We start from the raw sequence: 19,173 nt of genomic DNA, 5'->3' as shown, positions 1-19,173 counted from the left end.
GAAAGCGACGGGAAGACAACATCAAAGAATGGAAGGCGAAAGACAGAGTAAAAATGTAGAAAAATGATTGACAGATCACATGTGGGGTGCCCTAACAGACTAGGGGGATAGGTGAAGAGAAAACAAAGCTATAAAAACAAAAAAGCATAAAATAAAATATTTTTACTTTAAACTTTGTAGCAGTTTTCTAAAAATGTTAAAGCAAGTATTAAATTACACATGTTAAAAATGTAAAGCTCCCCAAAAAAATAATTAAAAAAAAGATAATTAAAGTACCCGATGTATGGATTTAAAATGCACACAACAATATGAAATACAAATGTAAAGCTAAATGCTGAAGCAATGAATGATGCAGTCATAAGGCAGCACTAGGAACCAAATTTGTCAGGAGAGAAGATGTTGAATTTAAGTAAACGAAAATAAGGGACAGTGTCAACCAGGACACAAAACAATGACACCCCCATACAGCAACTCCCTGACTAGAAGTAACTAAGTGAGCCAACCTCTAGACCATAAAGTCTCTTATTTTCATTATATTTAATTCACTATCTTCTCTCATTAGAAATTTTGGTCCCTAGTGCTGCCTTTATATATTTAATATGTCCATGAAATGTATGAATCAACATTTAGAAGAAAAAATACAACAACAGCATCACAGAAAATATCACAAGTTCCTAAAACACATTAACATTGAAAAGTTTTTTTCATCGTAGTAAAATCTACTGATTATAGATACATTTGTAAATGAATTGAAAGTATAATCACAGATTAGTAAAGAACTTGATGCATACTTATCAACTAATCAAGAAAACCCTGAAGCTTTTTAGAGACAAAAGAATTCATTGACAACATTCAACTCATTGTTCATAACTCTATTACTTCAGGATTCTGTTCCTTTAACAGAGATGATAGATTGGACGACTCCAGTAGGTCATTATAATAGCAATAGTCAAAACTCTAAACAGTAGGAACAGCTTGTCCATATCACGACTACTGATTAATTTCATAGGGAAGTTTTATTTAAACTAAAAAAAATAATTTTTTATTGCTAATAAAAAAAATATAGAAAAATTGTTTGGCTTCTGATTCCAGGGGTCTTGAGTTAGAATCTCAGTTAGACTGGGATTTGGAATTTCAGGATCTTAAGAAATGACCTAAGTCGACTCGGCTCTAATGGGTACCTGACAAGTTAGGGAAAGAAAGGGTGGTTGGTCATTGTGCTGACCATAACCGTCAGCCTTAGAAACATAACATTTACATCATCTGCATTACAGAACAGAAGATGTGAAATGGTTACTTCACTTTTGTGTATAGAAATCGAAAAGCTTATTTTGGTTGGGTGTGCAAAGTGAAGGGCTGGCTGACTGGTCACCTCTCCCCTGGTCACCTCGATGGTCCTGGATTCATGACCTGTCTGCTGACATCCCCCATTTTCTGCGAAAGTTTTTGACTAGGAAGTAGATTATCTTTGACTCTGAAGGAACATCCAAACATTTTACAATGTCATTAGAGCAAGGAAAAGTTGACTGAATCAGTCAGAAAAGTCAATGACTTAGCAGTGTTTACTAAGTCTCTAATTATGTCAGGTAACCATTAGAGCTGGGTCAAGATGCTGAAATTCCAAATCCCAGTCTTCACTGAGATTCAAACTCAAGTATTGCCACCAGTCTAGGATGTAATTCTGTTAAGGAGGAACATCAGTAATTAATAAGATAAAGTAAGATTTGATTTAAGTCCCCCATCACTATGAAATCTACAGTAAGTCTTTAAAAATTTGAATTCGGTAAGATTGAAATAAAGAATTAAAAAGTTAAGTAAAATTGTACTCTTTGAATATACAAATAGTTCTAGCACCTTCTTAACTACAATTCAAATATAAGGCCCAAGCCTGCATTGATAAACATGGGGTAAGGAGATACAGATTGATTAGAAGGATAAAAAAGAATGTAAACTGAAGCTGCACTACAAATAAATACATTCCTCGGGTTCAGGTCCAACTATAGGACTGTGCTAGGTGTGTTGCACACAAGGTCCAGCAAAGTGAGCACCGATGCTGCCAGTGATGCGACTCTTGCACGAGAAACAGAAGTTGCTCTTACAATTCCAGCACTTGATGTGGTTGTTGTGGTCAGCACCTTTCAGGTTGATCTGTTTACAAGTTGGGCAGTAGGTGCGGTTGACCCCTAGTTCTGGGTTGACCTCCAGTTGAGCCTGGATGCGAAGAACAGCCTGTAGGAAATGCAAGATCTTTCTAAAGAAGGGGAGTTAAACTAACAAAACATACAAACATGTAAAACACATCTAAAAAAAAAAAGTCTACATTCTTTTTTAAAAATGGCTATAGATTCAGTTCATTTTACATGTTTAGGATGTTCCTTAAGGCTTGAGGATTATCACATCTAAATTCAAACTCCTGCAGGACAACAGAGGATGGTAGCGGGCAGAGTCCATAGAGCATAGCACACAACCAGCGAGTTAATGGTGGTCACACTAATTCTGATTTTCATTTTTTTTTTTAAAGCCCCCTTTTTAAATAATCAATAAAATTTTAATTCCTCAGGTATTTAAAAAAAAATACAATCATATACAATTTTTTTACATGTGGCTAATCTCATCAGCCATTGTAATGTCAAAATGAAATGTTTGTAAAGTTTAAATTTCATTCATAATTGGTTACAGAACAAATGTTTAAAACTGTTTAAAATCCTATAGAGCAGTGATGCTCAACCTCACTCAGACGGCGGGCCATTTTAATATTCGACACTAGAGTCGCGGGCCACATGAATAAAAAGGGAAAGGGGGGGGGGGGGAAGAGAGAATTATACAAAAAAAAAATTTTTTTATTAGAAAACCACGAATCTAGTATTTACATTAATTCATGAGAAGTTTATCCTAAACTACTTTTAAATATCCGACCAATAGTTGAGACGCCAAGTCGAAGAACTGAATCTAGAACTCTAAATGTTTGTCTAAGAGACGATACGATTACGTAGCATCGGTTTCGTCACGATTCATCACTGAAAAAGTTTGTCTCACTAAGAAGTCCTAGTAATTATTGGGAGCAGATGAAGAAAACTGTTCAGAACTGAGTTTGGTGAAGAGTTTGTGGCCCAATGTTCCCCTGAGAGTGCACAAAATTAAGTCAATAAGTCAATTATTATGATCATCCATAAAACTTGTTTTCGGAGATTTCGAAAAGTTTATGCAAGAAACACGGAGTACAAATCAATAGTCTGCTTCACTTGAAATGTATCAAGCAAGGGTGTCTAGTTTGTATGTCTACCAGGTTGTATCTCTGCCTGGGCATTTGGCACATTGGCCGCAGATAGATTTTTAGAAACGACAAATATTGTTCAATCTGAACACGATCATCATCACATGGTCCATAGATTTTGTTGGTGAATAATTCAACGAGACCACAGAGGCTCGGTTCCATTTGACCTCTAAAAACTATAGCTGTCAACCATAGTTGTGGCACCATCAGTAGTCACTCCCACTAATTTCTCCAAAGAAAAAAAGATTCTCTGTGATGGTTGAAACTTTTTTGCCACTGGCGATCCCATGCATGCTCCAAATAGCTACTAATTTTCTGACTATTCAGCGGCAACAGAAAATAGACATGCATCCGACTCATTTTCTTCTTTATGTAAATATATCTCATCCATCCTCCACTCTAGGTGTAATCTATCAATCTAACTATCACGTCTGAAACCATGAATGCCGCCTTATTTATTTATTAGTTTGATTTTCTAAAGCTGTTTAATGTAATGTTATGTTTTTTAAAGGAAACCATTCTTTCTTTATAAAACAAATATATGGGCTAACTTTCGGCACCAATCCATCTACTCTAACGTAGGGAAAGATATTTTTTAAACTTTTTTTTTTTTTTTTTTTTTTTTTTTGACAATGGATTTTCTACACTTTGTGTCGACAATTTCGCCGGGCCGGATAAAACTACTTCGCGGGCCGGTTGTGGCCCGCGGGCTGTATTTTGGGCATCACTGCTATAGAGAATAGTGCAATTATTGTTAGATTTACAGATTAAAGATTCCCTTAGAAATGGGACACTGTGGGAAGATGGAAAGAAATTAGAGTTGGTCAACTTAAAATCTGAACTCTTCAACCACTGCGTACAAGATTATTTACATAAAAGTTTGCACCACTTCAAAGCCCCTTTTTTTTGCTAGGTTTAAATTTCATTAGTAGAAAATAAACTTTAAAAAGAAACCAATTCTGCCTATATAGGTGTTACAAAATCTAGCAGGTTTAAGAATTATTATATACAAGTTCTGTTAAGTGAAACCACTTAGCTGGTTAGCTACAGCAGAACAAACATTTGTTATATTACACTGAACTCACATCTGGTGGACGTCTGACTGGAGCAACAGGAGCTACAGCTTCGACTCCAGGAAAAAGTTGGCAGCCCTTTTGAAAATGACTGTAATCCTCAATCTTCTTCTTGCAAAGCCAGCAAAATGATTTCCCACATCTACATGTCATTTTGTTGCACCTAAAGAACACACAGACATGTAACAAATCACTGATTCAATAGTTTTTCTTACTTTTATTAACTAGAAAATAAATTAAACGATGAATTTGGAGTTGCCACCCACTATATGTACAACCTTCATATGAAATTTAAATAATTCTTTTTATGTTGGTTCATAACAGCCAGAATTTTTTTTCTTTGATTTCGAAATACTTAAAGGGATTTCAATATTACTACATTCATTATGATCTACAAGTTTTTAGTTTTTAAAGGGAAAAATTATTTAATGTGATCTTTATCAAATAGGAGCACTGTAGTTGAGCGGTTAAGCGCTTGGTTTTCAACCCAAGGTCCCAGGTTTAAATCCTGATAAAGACTGGGATTGTAATTTTAGGATCTTTGGGCACCTCTGAGTCCACCCAGCACCAGACATTATAAAGAAAAGTAAAGGTGGTTGGTGGTTTTGCTGGCTACATGCCACCACAGTTAAACATGGGCAACAGAATCAGATGGCTTTCATCATCTGCCCTATAGAGTGAAAGTACACCGTCTGCCCTATAGAGTGAAAGTACATCATCTGCCCTATAGAGTGAAAGTACATCATCTGCCCAATAGAGTGAAAGTACATCATCTGCCCTATAGAGTGAAAGTACATCGTCTGCCCTATAGAGTGAAAGTACATCCTCTGCCCTATAGAGTGAAAGTACATCATCTGCCCTATAGAGTGAAAGTACATCGTCTGCCCTATAGAGTGAAAGTACATCCTCTGCCCTATAGAGTGAAAGTACATTATCTGCCCTATAGAGTGAAAGTACATCATCTGCCCTATAGAGTGAAAGTATATCATCTGCCCTATAGAGTGAAAGTACATCATCTGCCATATAGAGTGAAAGTACATCATCTGCCCTATAGAGTGAAAGTACATCATCTGCCCTATAGAGTAAAAATACATCATCTGACCTATAGAGTGAAAGTACATCATCTGACCTATAGAGTGAAAGTACATCATCTGCCCTATAGACTATAGAGTGAAAGTACATCATCTGCCCTATAGACTATAGAGTGAAAGTACATCATCTGCCCTATAGAGTGAAAGGTCTGAAAGGGGAATTTTACTTCATCAAATAGATGTAATTGTTAAAGCAGGAAGAAAAAAGATTGTTTTCCACATTAGGTGATGGTCATAATGCTTTGAGGAACAAAATTTCAAGAATATCTTGATTTCAATTTGCTTAGTATTATTATATTATACAAGATCAGTCCAATTGACACAAGCCTGTCCGTGGTTCTGGCTTTGAACTTTTTATGGCCTTACTGTATTTATTACTCATAAAACTCTTTCTAAAAAAAAATGTATCATGATTAGGTATAATAATAATAAGGCTTGTCTTTGAGTCCAAAGATTAATGAGGAATGCAGTATTTCCCATGGCTACGCAGCCCCAGCTGTGACCTACATATTTTGCCACATTATTCGCTTGTGGTGGATTATATTTTTTAAGATGTCTTGTTCTCTTCTATGTCAGCTAAGGCAAGTTGGTGCCTAAGCTGGTCTTTAAAGCATTTCCGTGGGGTACCTCTGTTATGTCAACCACCCTATAGCTCACCAAAAAAAGACAGCTTTTGGGGGACGAACGATTAGGTACAAAACCTTAGACAAAGGCTGAGAATAAAGTTGAGTAGTTTTTTAGTTAGATTTAAAAACCTAGACCAAAGAAAAAACTAACCCTCCAATTTTCTCCACTTTGGCTCTACAGTGTGGGCAATCTTGAGTTTTGTTTTTTATCAAATTTTTCGCTTCAATTTCCTCTTGCAATTTTCGTCTCAGTTCCCGATATTTGGCAAACTGCGCTGGGTTCAGTCCATCCACATTTTTATGTTGGTCCATGTTGTTTAGCAATTCCTCATCTGTCTGGCACTCACGGCCCTTTAAAGAGGAATATCTTAGATAGTTAAAAGTAAAAAAAAAAATTCTAACAGTTAAGTACATTGAGACAGGCAATCATGTGACAGTCCATATGGTTACAGCCATATATTTGAAAATAAATACTTCCAAGATATGTCTTTTTGGTCAGTATGATGGAATAAATTAAGACAGGTCAAAAATTAAGTTAGAACTAATAGGCAACGATTTTTGTGAAAACTTGTAATATACAAAAATTTGCAGTTTAATAAAATAAATATACAGTACTTCTACTTGGGGCCATTTAACAACAATATTGAGGGCAAATCACAGGATAAGGCAGCCAAAATTAGTGGTAGCAAGTGACTATAGGGTCATTTTCAGCTCACAGTTTAACTGTTTTGCTTTTAAAATTGTAAAACAAAACACTAAGTTTACTTTTGTAGTTAAATATGAATCCATTTTAATAAAAACATTTCAAGAACTTGTATGTGGCAAAAATCTAATTGGAGGTGTGTTATAGAGTGTATGTTTCTAAGGTGACGATGAGAACAAAATTAGCAATTGGTTGGTGGCTATGCAGTGTGAATGATGAAATATGAGCTGATTTGTCATAATGCAAATGTTGAGAACAGCAGTAATGACGAGTCATTTGTAGTGAGATTTTGTTTAAAATACTATTTGATATTACCACTACTAAATTGATTTCATTTCATCTCAAGTTGACTTCTATATTGTAGTAAAAGTTATATTTCGTATTGTCTAAAACAGAACTTTGTTCAAGTTATTTTAAGTTCTACAATTCAAAACATTGCCAACATCGGTTCAGTTGTACTAGCAATCTGGTGTTAAAAGCCAAGGACAAAAGGGGGGGGGGGGGGGGTACTTACATTTTTTTCTCTTTATATTTTTTTTTCCATTTGGAAAGAAAGAGAACTTCAACTCACCTGATGCCATCCATGATTACACAAAGTGCAAAAGGAAAAATAGCAGGCAGTGCAGTGGGCCAAGTGGAGCTCTTCTTCAGCTTCAGCAATCACAAGACTATTACAGCGAGGGCAGTAAACAGTATCAGACATGGCATCAAGGGTTTTCTATGCATACAAGAGAAAAATGTTGTTTTGAATTGAGCCTGTATCATTTAAAATACATTTAAATAAATATATACGTTTTTTTTACTACTCTAAAATATAAATCATAAAAATTTAGAATTGGCATCAATATTCATTTTTAAACTTTTGCTTGTTTGTTACACATGATTAGGATGTTACTTCAGAGTTGTAGATAATCTGCATCCTAGCCCAAACTTCCTATGGGCAGCGGGCAGGGGATGAACCTGAGAACATCAAGATGACAGAACGACAGTCCATCGGGCATATCGCACTAGCAGGCAGCCATCCTGGCGATTCATGTCTTCCACACATATAAATCTGTTTTTCTATTTTCAAGAATTTTTATTTAACTTTTGTTGCATTAAATTACACAGTGATCAATTTACCTGTAGCAGGAGCTGCTCCCACCTCATGTAATCATCTTGTCCTAACACAGCTTGCACAATGTATGGTGGCACTATAGCACTACACTCTCTGTCTGGGCATCTGGAAAACACACAAACAATACATGCCGCTATTGACAACCCAAGACATCATTGGTAAGTCAATATAAATTTGGCAACCTAAAGATTCTAAGAAAGTTCAGGTATTTATTCATCAGTGGGAAAAGCTATTACAAGAGAAGCATTGACTTGACACACTATTGCTAGAGGGAAATAATTAAATAAAAAGCTATATAAAAAAAACAACAGGAATTGATTAGACCCACTGCCATTAATGCAAAAAGGAAATAGATCATGGAGAGTTTTAAAGGTCTTATTCACAATGCAGTCAATGGATTAAGAAATGAGGTCATGTAAGCTGGTACAGTCTGCATTCTTTATGAATGTCACATTTTGCATGCAGGGTGATCGGGACAAAGATTTGAGAGAGAGATAACTGGTCCATGTGCAGAAATGGGTCTGTCCTTGTACGGGGACGAGGGAACCTTAAAACTCATTTTCCAATTCCTTTCATGTGCTAATCTCAGCATGTTTTGTTTACTAATGGGGTTTCTGATACAGTATAGCCTGTAAGGCCATGTTTGTGATTGGAAATATGGAACTAACACAATAAAGGAAATATACAGCTAATACAATAAAAGGACAAAATAATGAATAAAGGAAAGACCCAAATAAAATTTTTCACCTTAAAGCTTCTACTGTCCCATCTTTAACATGCAGCTCACAGAACTCTGCCATACACTCATGGCAGAAAGTGTGAGGACACTCGTGCATCCTGAAAAACTGATGGCCAAGTTTCTCTTGGTAGCAGACATGACACTCGTGTGTACTTTGACAAAACTCAATATCCATTTGTTGCTGATTGTATCTGGTGAATTCAAATAAACATGAATGATTCACAAGACAAAAAAAAGTTATTCAATAAACAGCTCCGGTCCAGGGATTAAGAAACAAAAGATTTAATTAAAACACAAGGGATTTTTCTTTAGTGGCTGACTAGCACATTGCTTGGCTTCTACTTTGAGATTTGAGTTTGAATCCAGGGAAGATTAGCATTTTTAAGTTTGAATTTTAGAACCTCGCCAGGCAATAAATTTTGCTTTAATGGGCAAAACATTTGTTGGAGAAAGTTAGCACCACAATGTTGGAGAAAGTTAGCACCATATTTTTGGAGAAAGTTAGCACCATATTGTTGGAGAAAGTTAGCACTACATTGTTGGAGAAAGTTAGCACCATATTGTTGGAGAAAGTTAGCACTACATTGTTGGAGAAAGTTAGCACCATATTGTTGGAGAAAGTTAGCACCACATTGTTGGAGAAAGTTAGCACCACATTGTTGTAGAAAGTTAGCACCACATTGTTGTAGAAAGTTAGCACTACATTTATCTTAATTTATCTCAGAATTAGAATTATTTTCAATTACTAGAATATTGTGATGTTCTTTTTTTTTTATTTAATTGTAATTACCCTGTTAAAATAAGCTTAAGTTTTGAATGTTGTCAGACTATAGATTTACCTTTTCATAGTTGCAATGACTTCCCCTATGTCTTCATACCATGGCACAACATCTGTAAGAGAGGACATTAGTTTCTCATTTTTGTGACCATCCAGTTCAGGTTGTATCACAAGAAGGTCTTGGATCTCCAAGTGGCTATTAAAGGCAAGTTCTTTATATTCATTTTTTGCAAACCAACAAAAAAATCAGTAAAGGTAATTTTTAAAATGGAGCAACTTAATAATCAACTGAAATAGATGCTGTACAACAGCTGAAGAAAATAGGGGCCTCAAGAAAGCTTTAGGTACCAAGATTAGTAAAGGAAAGATTCCCCTTTCAGACCTTGCGATCTATAGGGCAGATGATATAAAGCTCATGTGTTTCTGTGGCCCACGGTCAGTAAGGGTGCCATGTGGTTAGTATAACGACCAACCTCCTTTACCTTTCCCCAACTAATGTCAGGAGAGCTAGGTGGACTCAGAAGGGCCCTAAAGATCCTGAAAGTAAAAATCCCAGTCTTCACCAGGTTCAGAAACCAAGCACTTTACCACTCAGCCACCCCTATAGGTAATATAAAATATTTATTTGCTGGACCTGAGTTGCTTGGCTATTAAATTTGGTCGAGAGGCTAAGTACGCTTGAACTTGGTTTGGCTACCTATGAAGGGGGCTCGAGGTTTGACACTGTTGTGTTTAGTGAGTGCCTAAAGGCAACAATGAAAACCTTCTCCAAGATACCCCCTCCCCCACTGGTCCACAAATGAAATTGGACCAAAGCCCTCTGAGCATGCTATAAGCATGACAGTAGCGCTATATAAAAAGCTATACTTTGATTTAATACATTTAAAATTTAAAAAAAAAGTAGCAGAAAATGAGTGACAAAGTTACCTAATTAAATTATTCTCCAACCAATTGACCCAGGTGTAGATGATTGGCATCTGGCTGCCCTCTGCCCACAGCATCTCCAACACTTGGCCAATACAGTCTATTTGAGTTTTACTTAGCCAAGGACACTGGAGATCAAAGTGAGGAGCATCTTTGGAAGGATAGGATGCTGGGAATGTTACTAGGAGGTAGAGGGGAGATAGGTACTTCACACTAAAGGAACACAGAAATTTCTGACCTGAAACAAAAATGTGATAACATTTTAATAGGCACTTCAACAAAAAAATTTGTTTTGATCATATTGTTTTGTAATTGATATCATTAAATAGAGCTTGGTGTCCCATTTACAAAAATATCAAATTTATGTTTCTATGATAAGTAGAAGCAAAGTTATGATTTTTTTTGTATTTATTTTTTTTTCCTTCTTTGGCTTTGTATTCAATAAAAAATTTTGGTACCCGAAAAATGACTTTTTGTTATTAAAGCATGCATATCTTTCTTATTATTCAATATTTTTGGTTCAAATTTTTAGAAGACTTTATGTATGTTATTTAAAACGTAATACTACCCCAATCTTTCATCTAAACCGATTTTTCATACTTTTCCAGCCGGGCGAAGCTGAAAATAGAGATGACAAATTTGGTCGAAATTTGACTTAATTAATGCACAACTTTTTTATTTGTCAATATTTCCATTTCAAATTTTCAGGAGACTTTACATGTTCTTTATATCATTTTATAACGCCCAAATCTTTCATCTAAATCTATTTTTTACACTTTTACAGCCGGGCGAAGCTGAAAATAGAGACGACAAATTTGGTCGAAATTTGACTTAATTCATGCACAACTTTTTTATTTGTCAATATTTCTATTTCAAATTTTCAGGAGACTTTACATGTTCTATATATCATTTTTTAACCCCCAAATCTTTCATCTAAATCTATTTTTTATACTTTTACAACCAGACGAAGCTAAAAATAGAACCGACAAATTTGGTCGGAATTTGACTTATTTGAGCACAACTTTTTTATTTATTAATATTACCATTTCAAATTTTCAAGAAACTTTAAACATGTTATTTGCTACAAAAAAAAATAATAATTTTAAAGAAAAAAAGCAATTCAAAATTGTGACATTTATTTTTAAAAATTGTACTATGGGAACAGCTAGATTTTTTTCAAATATTGACGAGAACTTGTTTTTATTTCTTAATATTTAATCATAAAATTAAAAGGAGACTTTAAACAGCTGGAGTATGAAAAAGTTATCTTTAAAAAACATTTTTAAAATATTGACCTTTTTTTTTATTTAAAAAAAAATGCAGATGTAAAATTACAAAATATTTGGATATTTGGGGGGGGGGGGGGGGGGGGGCGAGGCAAGAGGCAATAGAAATCAATACAATTAGTCAAATTGCCAAGATTAGATATCAGAATGTCTCTTTTATAAATAAGTTTAAAATATACTGAATCTATATATATATTATATATACAGACATAATCTAAACAAACTTATAATAAAACATCTAAATTATCTAATTTATAATATATATTGAAAAGCTGTTTTAGTTTTTAGGCTATTTCTCAGATTTTCTCCCATTAAATTTCACATAAAAAAATAGATCTAAATTTAGTCCTCAACATTCTAGATCTAGAAACTAGTATTAGTTTATTAAGACAATTAAGTATAGACTAGACTAGTATATATCAAATCAATTAAAGATCTATCTATCTTATCTAATTCTTATTCTAGATTTCATTCTAATTCTAAGCATCTCTGTTCCTATTCTAGAAAATAGATCTAAGTCTAAGCCTAAATCTAATTCTAAGTATTAGACCTAGATCTACACTCTAGTGTATGATTAAAACAATAATTTGATTTTTCTACATTATCAGTTGCTTCTCTAGATCTATTACTAACTATATCTAGATCTACATTAATACGAGTTTTTTTAGCTTCATTATCTATATTAATAAACAAGGAAACTTCGTTTTTATTATATTTTATAAGTATTTTATTACTACTTCCGGTAGAATTGATAGCAAAATGGCTACTTTCGATTTGGTGGTCATTTTGGCATTCATATACCAAGAGTGCCATCCAAAATAGCTTTATAATCACACGTGATTCTTATGTAGATATGGATACTACAAATTACTAACCAATATAAATAATTACAAAACAAAAATAAAAAAGTAATCATATCTGGAACACACCCTAATTTTGGAATTTTAAAAAAAAACGATCTAATAAACCAATCCCGTCAAATTTGGTATCAAAAGAATCGCCATTTTCTCCCCGACAAAATGATACTCTAATCTAGAAGATCGGTTCAAAAATAATGACGTTTTACGCACTTTTCCGATGGTAACCGGGGACGCGACCGAAACCATGAGGACCAGAATTTAAACACACTTCCGGCGTACAAAAATAGCGATGTTGAAGTACCTAATTTTAATAACAAAATTTATTGCACAAAAATTACTTCATTAAAATAACTTCAATAAATATACACTTATAAAAGCAAGTCATTGAAATATTTGCTATTTATAATGTTATCTATGCTGAAGACTGGGAATTTAAATTTTGGGATCTTTAGGGTCCCACTGAGTCCACTCAGCTCTAATGGGTACATTAGTTGCAGAAAAATAAGGCCAGGAGGTCTTTGTGCTGGCCGCATAACACCCTCTTTAACCATGAGCCACAGAAACAGATGGCCCTTACCATCATCTGCCCCTATAGATTGCAAGATCTGAAAGGGTAATTTTACTTTATGATGACTGCATATCATTTTTCCATAACTGATATAGAGATTAACATTATTTTCACAGAAGAATTTACTTCAGTATTATTTAAAGTAAATGAGGTAGTTGGAATGCTGAATAAACTATCGCTATTAATGAATAACAAATAGTTATTGACTAAAAGATATGTTTACTGCAAAGGTTAGCCTGTTGACTATTTACTGCTTGCATACCAGAAAGTGATCTCAACAGCTGAACATTTGCTGGCAGTTTGAGTGAGCTCAAGTCAACTGGAGCTGCAGCTGCCATGTCGTTGACGTCTGGATCAAGGGGCAGAACTACCTCAACTTGAATTTCATCAGCAATAGGCAGTGGGCAAACAGTAATCTGTCAAATATTAAAACCCTATTAGTAAAATAAACTAATAATATTTGTTTGTGAAATGTTTTATCTTATCTATTCTTATAAATTATACAATTTACTTCAAACAGAAGATGATTACATCCTACGCATTTCCCTGTCAATCTAGTCATGCATGTAAATCAGTAACTTAAACTCTGCCAAGTTGTTGGTTTTCCTGGCTGATTCAGGCATCCCATTCCATGCTTTAATAGCACTAGAATTTGTACAAATTTCTCCTAGCATATGGAATAAGAAATGTGTCTTTATCTTTGTGTTTTTCTGAGTATTTAATTAGGTTTTGTTTTTGTATTTGTAGATTATGGTTCAGCGTTTTATGTATAATAGCTACTTTACTTTTAAGTCCTCTTTCCTGAAGGCTTTCTAAATTTAGTGGTTTTACTAAAGGGGTTACTCTAATCAAATGTGAATATTTGTTTGCTATAAATCACACGGATGTTTCTTTCAGAGTTGAAGATAGTAGTTCCTAGTCCAAACCTCCCGAAGGAAGACAGGGATGGCAGCGGGCAGGGTAGGAGCCTGGGACCATTTAGATGACCGAACAACAGTCCAGAGTGCATGCAGCCATCCTAATTGCTAAACACAATATGAATAGACTAAGCAAGGAAAGGCTTTAAGATCGCTATAAATGAGTGTAAACCGACTCTCTTATATTGAAAAAAAAACATTATTGAAACAATGGCATAATACTATAAACTAAACAATTTTGACAGACACATGCTTATAAATAAATAAATAAATTTTAGGAACAGTAGCAATTTAATTTCAAATACATTACAACACTGTACAGTTGGCAACAATATTTTAGGAACTTAATCAACAGATTCTTTGTAAATAACCTTATTGAACATAAAAATGAGCTTCAGCAATAACATGCCAGCAATAGGATAACAAAAGATGTATATTAAGATTATTTGGTTCTGAACCTATTGCTGAAATGCTGTAAACACTCTGTTGAGCAAAAAATGTTTCAAATTAATAACACTACATCTTGTCAGTTGCTAAACAAAACTTGTTTACACTTAATACAATTTGTTACAATCTAAACAAAGAACAAAACAAAATGATGTTGAATAGAGAATATATTTTCAAGAAAAAAAAGCTATCAATACTTACCAGCAAATTAAAAAGCTGATTTTTATCTTTCTTGGCTTGTGTCAAAACTTTAATTTTTTCATTTTCTCCAGAGTTGTAAATTGATTCTAGAGCAACAATCTATATCAAATATGAAGAATAAAAAAAAAGGTGTTTAATTATAAATCAGAAACATTAAAAACTGTTAGAGCAAAGCAATATTGTTTTTAAAACACTGTTATAAACATGGTGGTGACACAGATGGTCATAGGCTGTGTGTGTTTTTAGCCTACGCAAATCGCCTGAGTCCAGCGCTAGACGAGCGGTCAACCGTGACCAGTGACAGTACACGCCAGTTCGGCAATGACCTGTGTGTAAATATTACGCATGCAAGTCACGGCGATTGTAATCAACCTGAGTGGTCAAGCGAAGTTCCATCAAGTTCTGGAAGGCCAGTAGAGACCCTATATAAGAGCAAGTGTGTTTGAGTCTAGACTTCACAACACTCCACGTTACCTCGCAATGTGTACTAGGCGAAGTTAGAAACAGTACGGTGTGTGAAGTCAGGCGGAGCAAGGCAAGGTTTTTGGACAGTTAGTGTAATATTGTTGCCAACTGTACAGTGTTGTAATGTATTTGAAATTAAATTGATACTGTTACTTTGGAGCCCTGAGTTGTGAGGTTCTTTAAGTTCGTTGTGTCATGTGGTGCAGTTTGAAGAGAGCCTGGATAGTGAGATTGGTAACAATATAATAGATTTACACATTAAACCAGAGACCCTTCGGTTTGGAAACCAAGCACTTTACCACTTGGCCACCTAGCCCCTCTAATTGAAACAGAGAGAGAGATCATTTCACTTATTTTAATTATTTAAATTTTGTTTGCTCTTAAAATAAATTTTAAAAAACTTACTTCATCGCACTGCTCAAGAAAATTGCTTTCAAATATCTCATCCTTTAAGGATGCTGTTGAGCTGGTGCTATCTTGGACATCCATAATTAAAGGTGACAAATAGTTTAGTCATAGTATGGAACAAGAAATTAATTTTCAAGACAAGAACTTGGAATACTGGAATCATAAACAACTGTTGGGCAGCTTTCTTAAAAATAGGAAAAAACAAAATAGCAGTTAAATAACACTTTTTTGGATAAAAAATTGAAATAAAATAAATACTCTAATATATATCTAGTACTAGACTGGATATATAATATATATGTTTTGTTTTACTGGTTTCGTATGTTCTTTCACAATTAAATGGTTATTATATCCTAGCCTAAACCTTCCGCAGTACAGTGGGGGATGGTTTCGGGTGGGGTTTGAACCAGGGCACATTCCACATGACATGACATGCAGTCTTCCATCCAATGTATAAGTAGATACATTTAATCTGTCGAGCGCGAGTGAAGTTTTCTATTTGTGTTTAATATTTGTGTTTTAGTGTATATGAAGTAGTTTGTATTAGGCACGTTTTGTTGTCTAGAATATTGTGTATGTGTATGTTTACGTCATCCTTAGTTCCCGCAGTGGAGAGGGCTTCTTTAGTTAGCCGGTTTTCTGTTTCCCTGTTTTAATGGTACGCAAGTACATAGTTTTAGTAAGTAGGCTGATCTTTCGGTACGGGTGTTGATAATGAAAAGTTCTTTTTGTAGCGGCATTGCTAGATCTAGGTTTTCTTTCATTTCAGGGTGTTAGGCTTGGGGCTATAGGAAAGAGTGTTGCCTTTCCGCCCTTGGAGCCGTATCGTTAATTATAGTTGTTGGAGGTGTATAAAGTTGATGTTCTGTGTGGCGCTGAGATGGAGTGTGCGTGTGGAAGGTGTGTTATAATCATTTGAACAATTATTAATGTTCTGTTCACCATCATGAAATTGATACTTAGGGAAATACCTTGTTAAGTTATAATTATATATTATTAAGCACTGTTTGTTTTAACAATTGTTGGCTAATCGATGATGTCTATGAAGTTACTTCGCTGTTATATGCGAGAATTCTTTGTTTTGGTTTACACTGATCAGGAGGAGAGCCCAGGCAAGTACATCATACTCTCTAAAGGTGAGCCCGAAAAAAACAACACCTGACATAATTTACTAATCTAGGTCTAGATTTAGAGTGTAGAATGATTCATTTAATAATAAATTTAAGACAATCTGTTTTGGGGTCAGTCTAGATATTTTTTCCAACATAAGCTACATCTACATTTGTTCTAGATAATATATATGTATATAATATATTATTATATATTCTAGTTTAATCTTTACTAAAAAATATCTAGATCTATCTTTAGTTTATAGTAAATAATAATCTAATATTACAAATTACTGTCTAAAGACTAATTACAGAGAGTTCCATAAAAAAATAGATTAAAAAAAAGAAGAAAATTAATAAAAATAAAATAGACGAAAATAATAAAAATAATATATTGAATTAATTTAAAAATTAAATATTGAGACTTGTGTAGTTCAAGTTGTGAGTCTATCAATAAATTGAATAATCAAGTCTATCTAAATCTACTGATCTACATCTAGCTAGACTGAATTGGATCTAGATCTAATCAATTCTTGTCTATATATGATTAATGAGTTTATTGTATTGTAAATCTAAATTAGACTAAATTTCAGTAAATGATTGCACAACTCCAGATCATCATGATCATATTATTCATTCATTCATTATAATTATTCATTGACAATTCATCCCATCACCACGGCATCAAATAATGTTATTATTAATAGGTCTAGATAGATCTACACTTTCATTACAATGAGTGTCACTAATGTAACTAAAGATCATATATATGTTTGTTTTAATTATATAAATATAAGTGAAAATCTATTTAGTAGCTTTGTTTTAAAGTTTGATAGCGAGTCTCATACCAACATAACATAAACAGAATTTTTCTCTGCGCTCTTTTATAAAGAAAAAGATAGAAAAACGTAGCTATTAATTTACTTTTTAAATTCTCTTTTATAAAGAGTTACATAAATTCACTTAACTATATATGAGTAATTATAATTCCATTTAATCTGTATCTTATCTTATATGATGTTACTTCAAAAAATAAGATGATTACGTCCTACGCGTCATGCATTTAGTCATGCATATTAACCAATGACCTAAATTCTGCCAAGTCACTGGTTTTCCTGGCTAGCTCAGGCAGCCCATTCCATGCTCTAATAGCGCTAGGGAAGAATGAGCAATGAAATGCATTCGTTCGGTGACACAAGCTCCATGTTCGCTTTATCTTATCTTATAAATTAAAGACGTTACTTCAAAAAAAAAAAAAGATGATTATGTCCTACGCGTGTTCCTATGTCAATCTAGTTATGCATGTCAAGCAAATTTGTCCTAGCTTATGGAACGAGGAATGACCTGTGTCCTTGTGACTTTCTGAGTATTTAATTAGGTTTTGTTTTTGTAGGCCTATTTGAAGATTATGGTTCAGTGTTTTATGAATAATTGCTACTTTACCTTTAACTATTCTCTCCTGAAGGTTTTCTAAATTTAAGTGATTTTACTAAAGATGTTACTCTAGTCAAATATGAATATTCTTTTGTTTTGAATCTCACTGCTTATAACAACTCACTCTGTCTGTTACAAATTTTGTACACGTTATTTTTCCTACTTCCCATTCTCGGATCAAGTTGAAACTTTACATAATTATTTTCATTGTCGAAGACAATAATGAATCAATTAAAAAAAAATTAACTGATTAATGAATTAATTAGTGGTAATTAATTAAATTTTGTTTTATGTAGAAAAGGGAGATAAATCTTTTTTTTGAATTTTTTCTTTTTTTTTTCTTTCTAAAGTAAAGTGCGTTTATTTTGAGTTTAAAACCCCTACTACGTTGTTTTGCAGTTAAATCCCCCTCTTCTATAAAAACAAAACAAAAAAAAATGCAAACGACATTCCTCTTATTCCAAGAGCATAGATAAGTAAGATTTTGATTTTAAACCCCCCTCCGAAATTAACGATAACCCCCGTCTTCAATATAAGACTATCCATTCATCAGTCACCAGAATCTATGAGTTATTCTAAAATTGTACACATTTCAATCATTCTTTTCCATATGTCATTAAAATGCTCTTACAATCATGTTTGTTTAGCTAATTAAAATTACTTTGTAACAATATTTGTCTTTGAGCAAGTTTCTTTCTAAACTATCAGCAAATCTCAAACATTGATCTGATTCTATGGCGAAGGATCATCTCATCTCCCAGGAATCAGCTATGGTTGGAATGATGTCCCCCACTCAGCAGTTCCTCCCCTCTCCATGTAGCTATTTGAAGGAATGGCAAATGCCAATGCAGTTGAGATCACAGGCTCTGCAAGGGAGTAGCACTGTATGCTTCAAACTAAGAGTTGCTAGCTTCTGATTTCATGTATGTCTGTACTGGTAATAGAGTGCTTATATCCATATTACTACTAACAATTCCAACCTTCCCTAACCCTAACCCTGGAACAAGGTCTAATTAGCTTAACACATGTTTAAATAATTTTTTAAAAAGCTTGTTCTGGAATTAATATGATTAATCAACTATATTGTAAGGCTATGCGACTGCAGCTTCACAAAGAAAAACATAAATCTTAACTTTGTCCTAATACAATAATA

At 33.9% G+C, this 19,173-nt stretch overlaps 1 protein-coding gene across 1 annotated transcript; it reads right to left on the bottom strand.

The window, feature by feature from the left end:
- Positions 1-146: 146 nt before the first annotated feature.
- Positions 147-17,472, bottom strand: LOC106077333 (E3 ubiquitin-protein ligase RNF14-like). Its single transcript, XM_056028670.1, has 12 exons — positions 17,435-17,472; positions 15,475-15,661; positions 14,605-14,703; positions 13,302-13,455; positions 10,329-10,563; positions 9,463-9,597; positions 8,632-8,814; positions 7,890-7,989; positions 7,339-7,485; positions 6,216-6,415; positions 4,360-4,510; positions 147-2,229 (listed from the first exon to the last, which is right to left on the bottom strand). The coding sequence occupies exons 2-12, from the start codon at positions 15,556-15,558 to the stop codon at positions 2,011-2,013; spliced, it is 1,707 nt and encodes a 568-aa protein (XP_055884645.1). The 5' UTR covers positions 15,559-15,661; positions 17,435-17,472; the 3' UTR covers positions 147-2,010.
- Positions 17,473-19,173: the final 1,701 nt, after the last annotated feature.

The sequence above is a fragment of the Biomphalaria glabrata genome, chromosome 5 (assembly GCF_947242115.1).
Source record: "Biomphalaria glabrata chromosome 5, xgBioGlab47.1, whole genome shotgun sequence".
Taxonomy (NCBI): domain Eukaryota; kingdom Metazoa; phylum Mollusca; class Gastropoda; family Planorbidae; genus Biomphalaria; species Biomphalaria glabrata.
The sequence above is the reverse complement of the archived record's forward strand: the minus strand, read 5'-3'. Positions and strand labels throughout refer to the sequence as shown.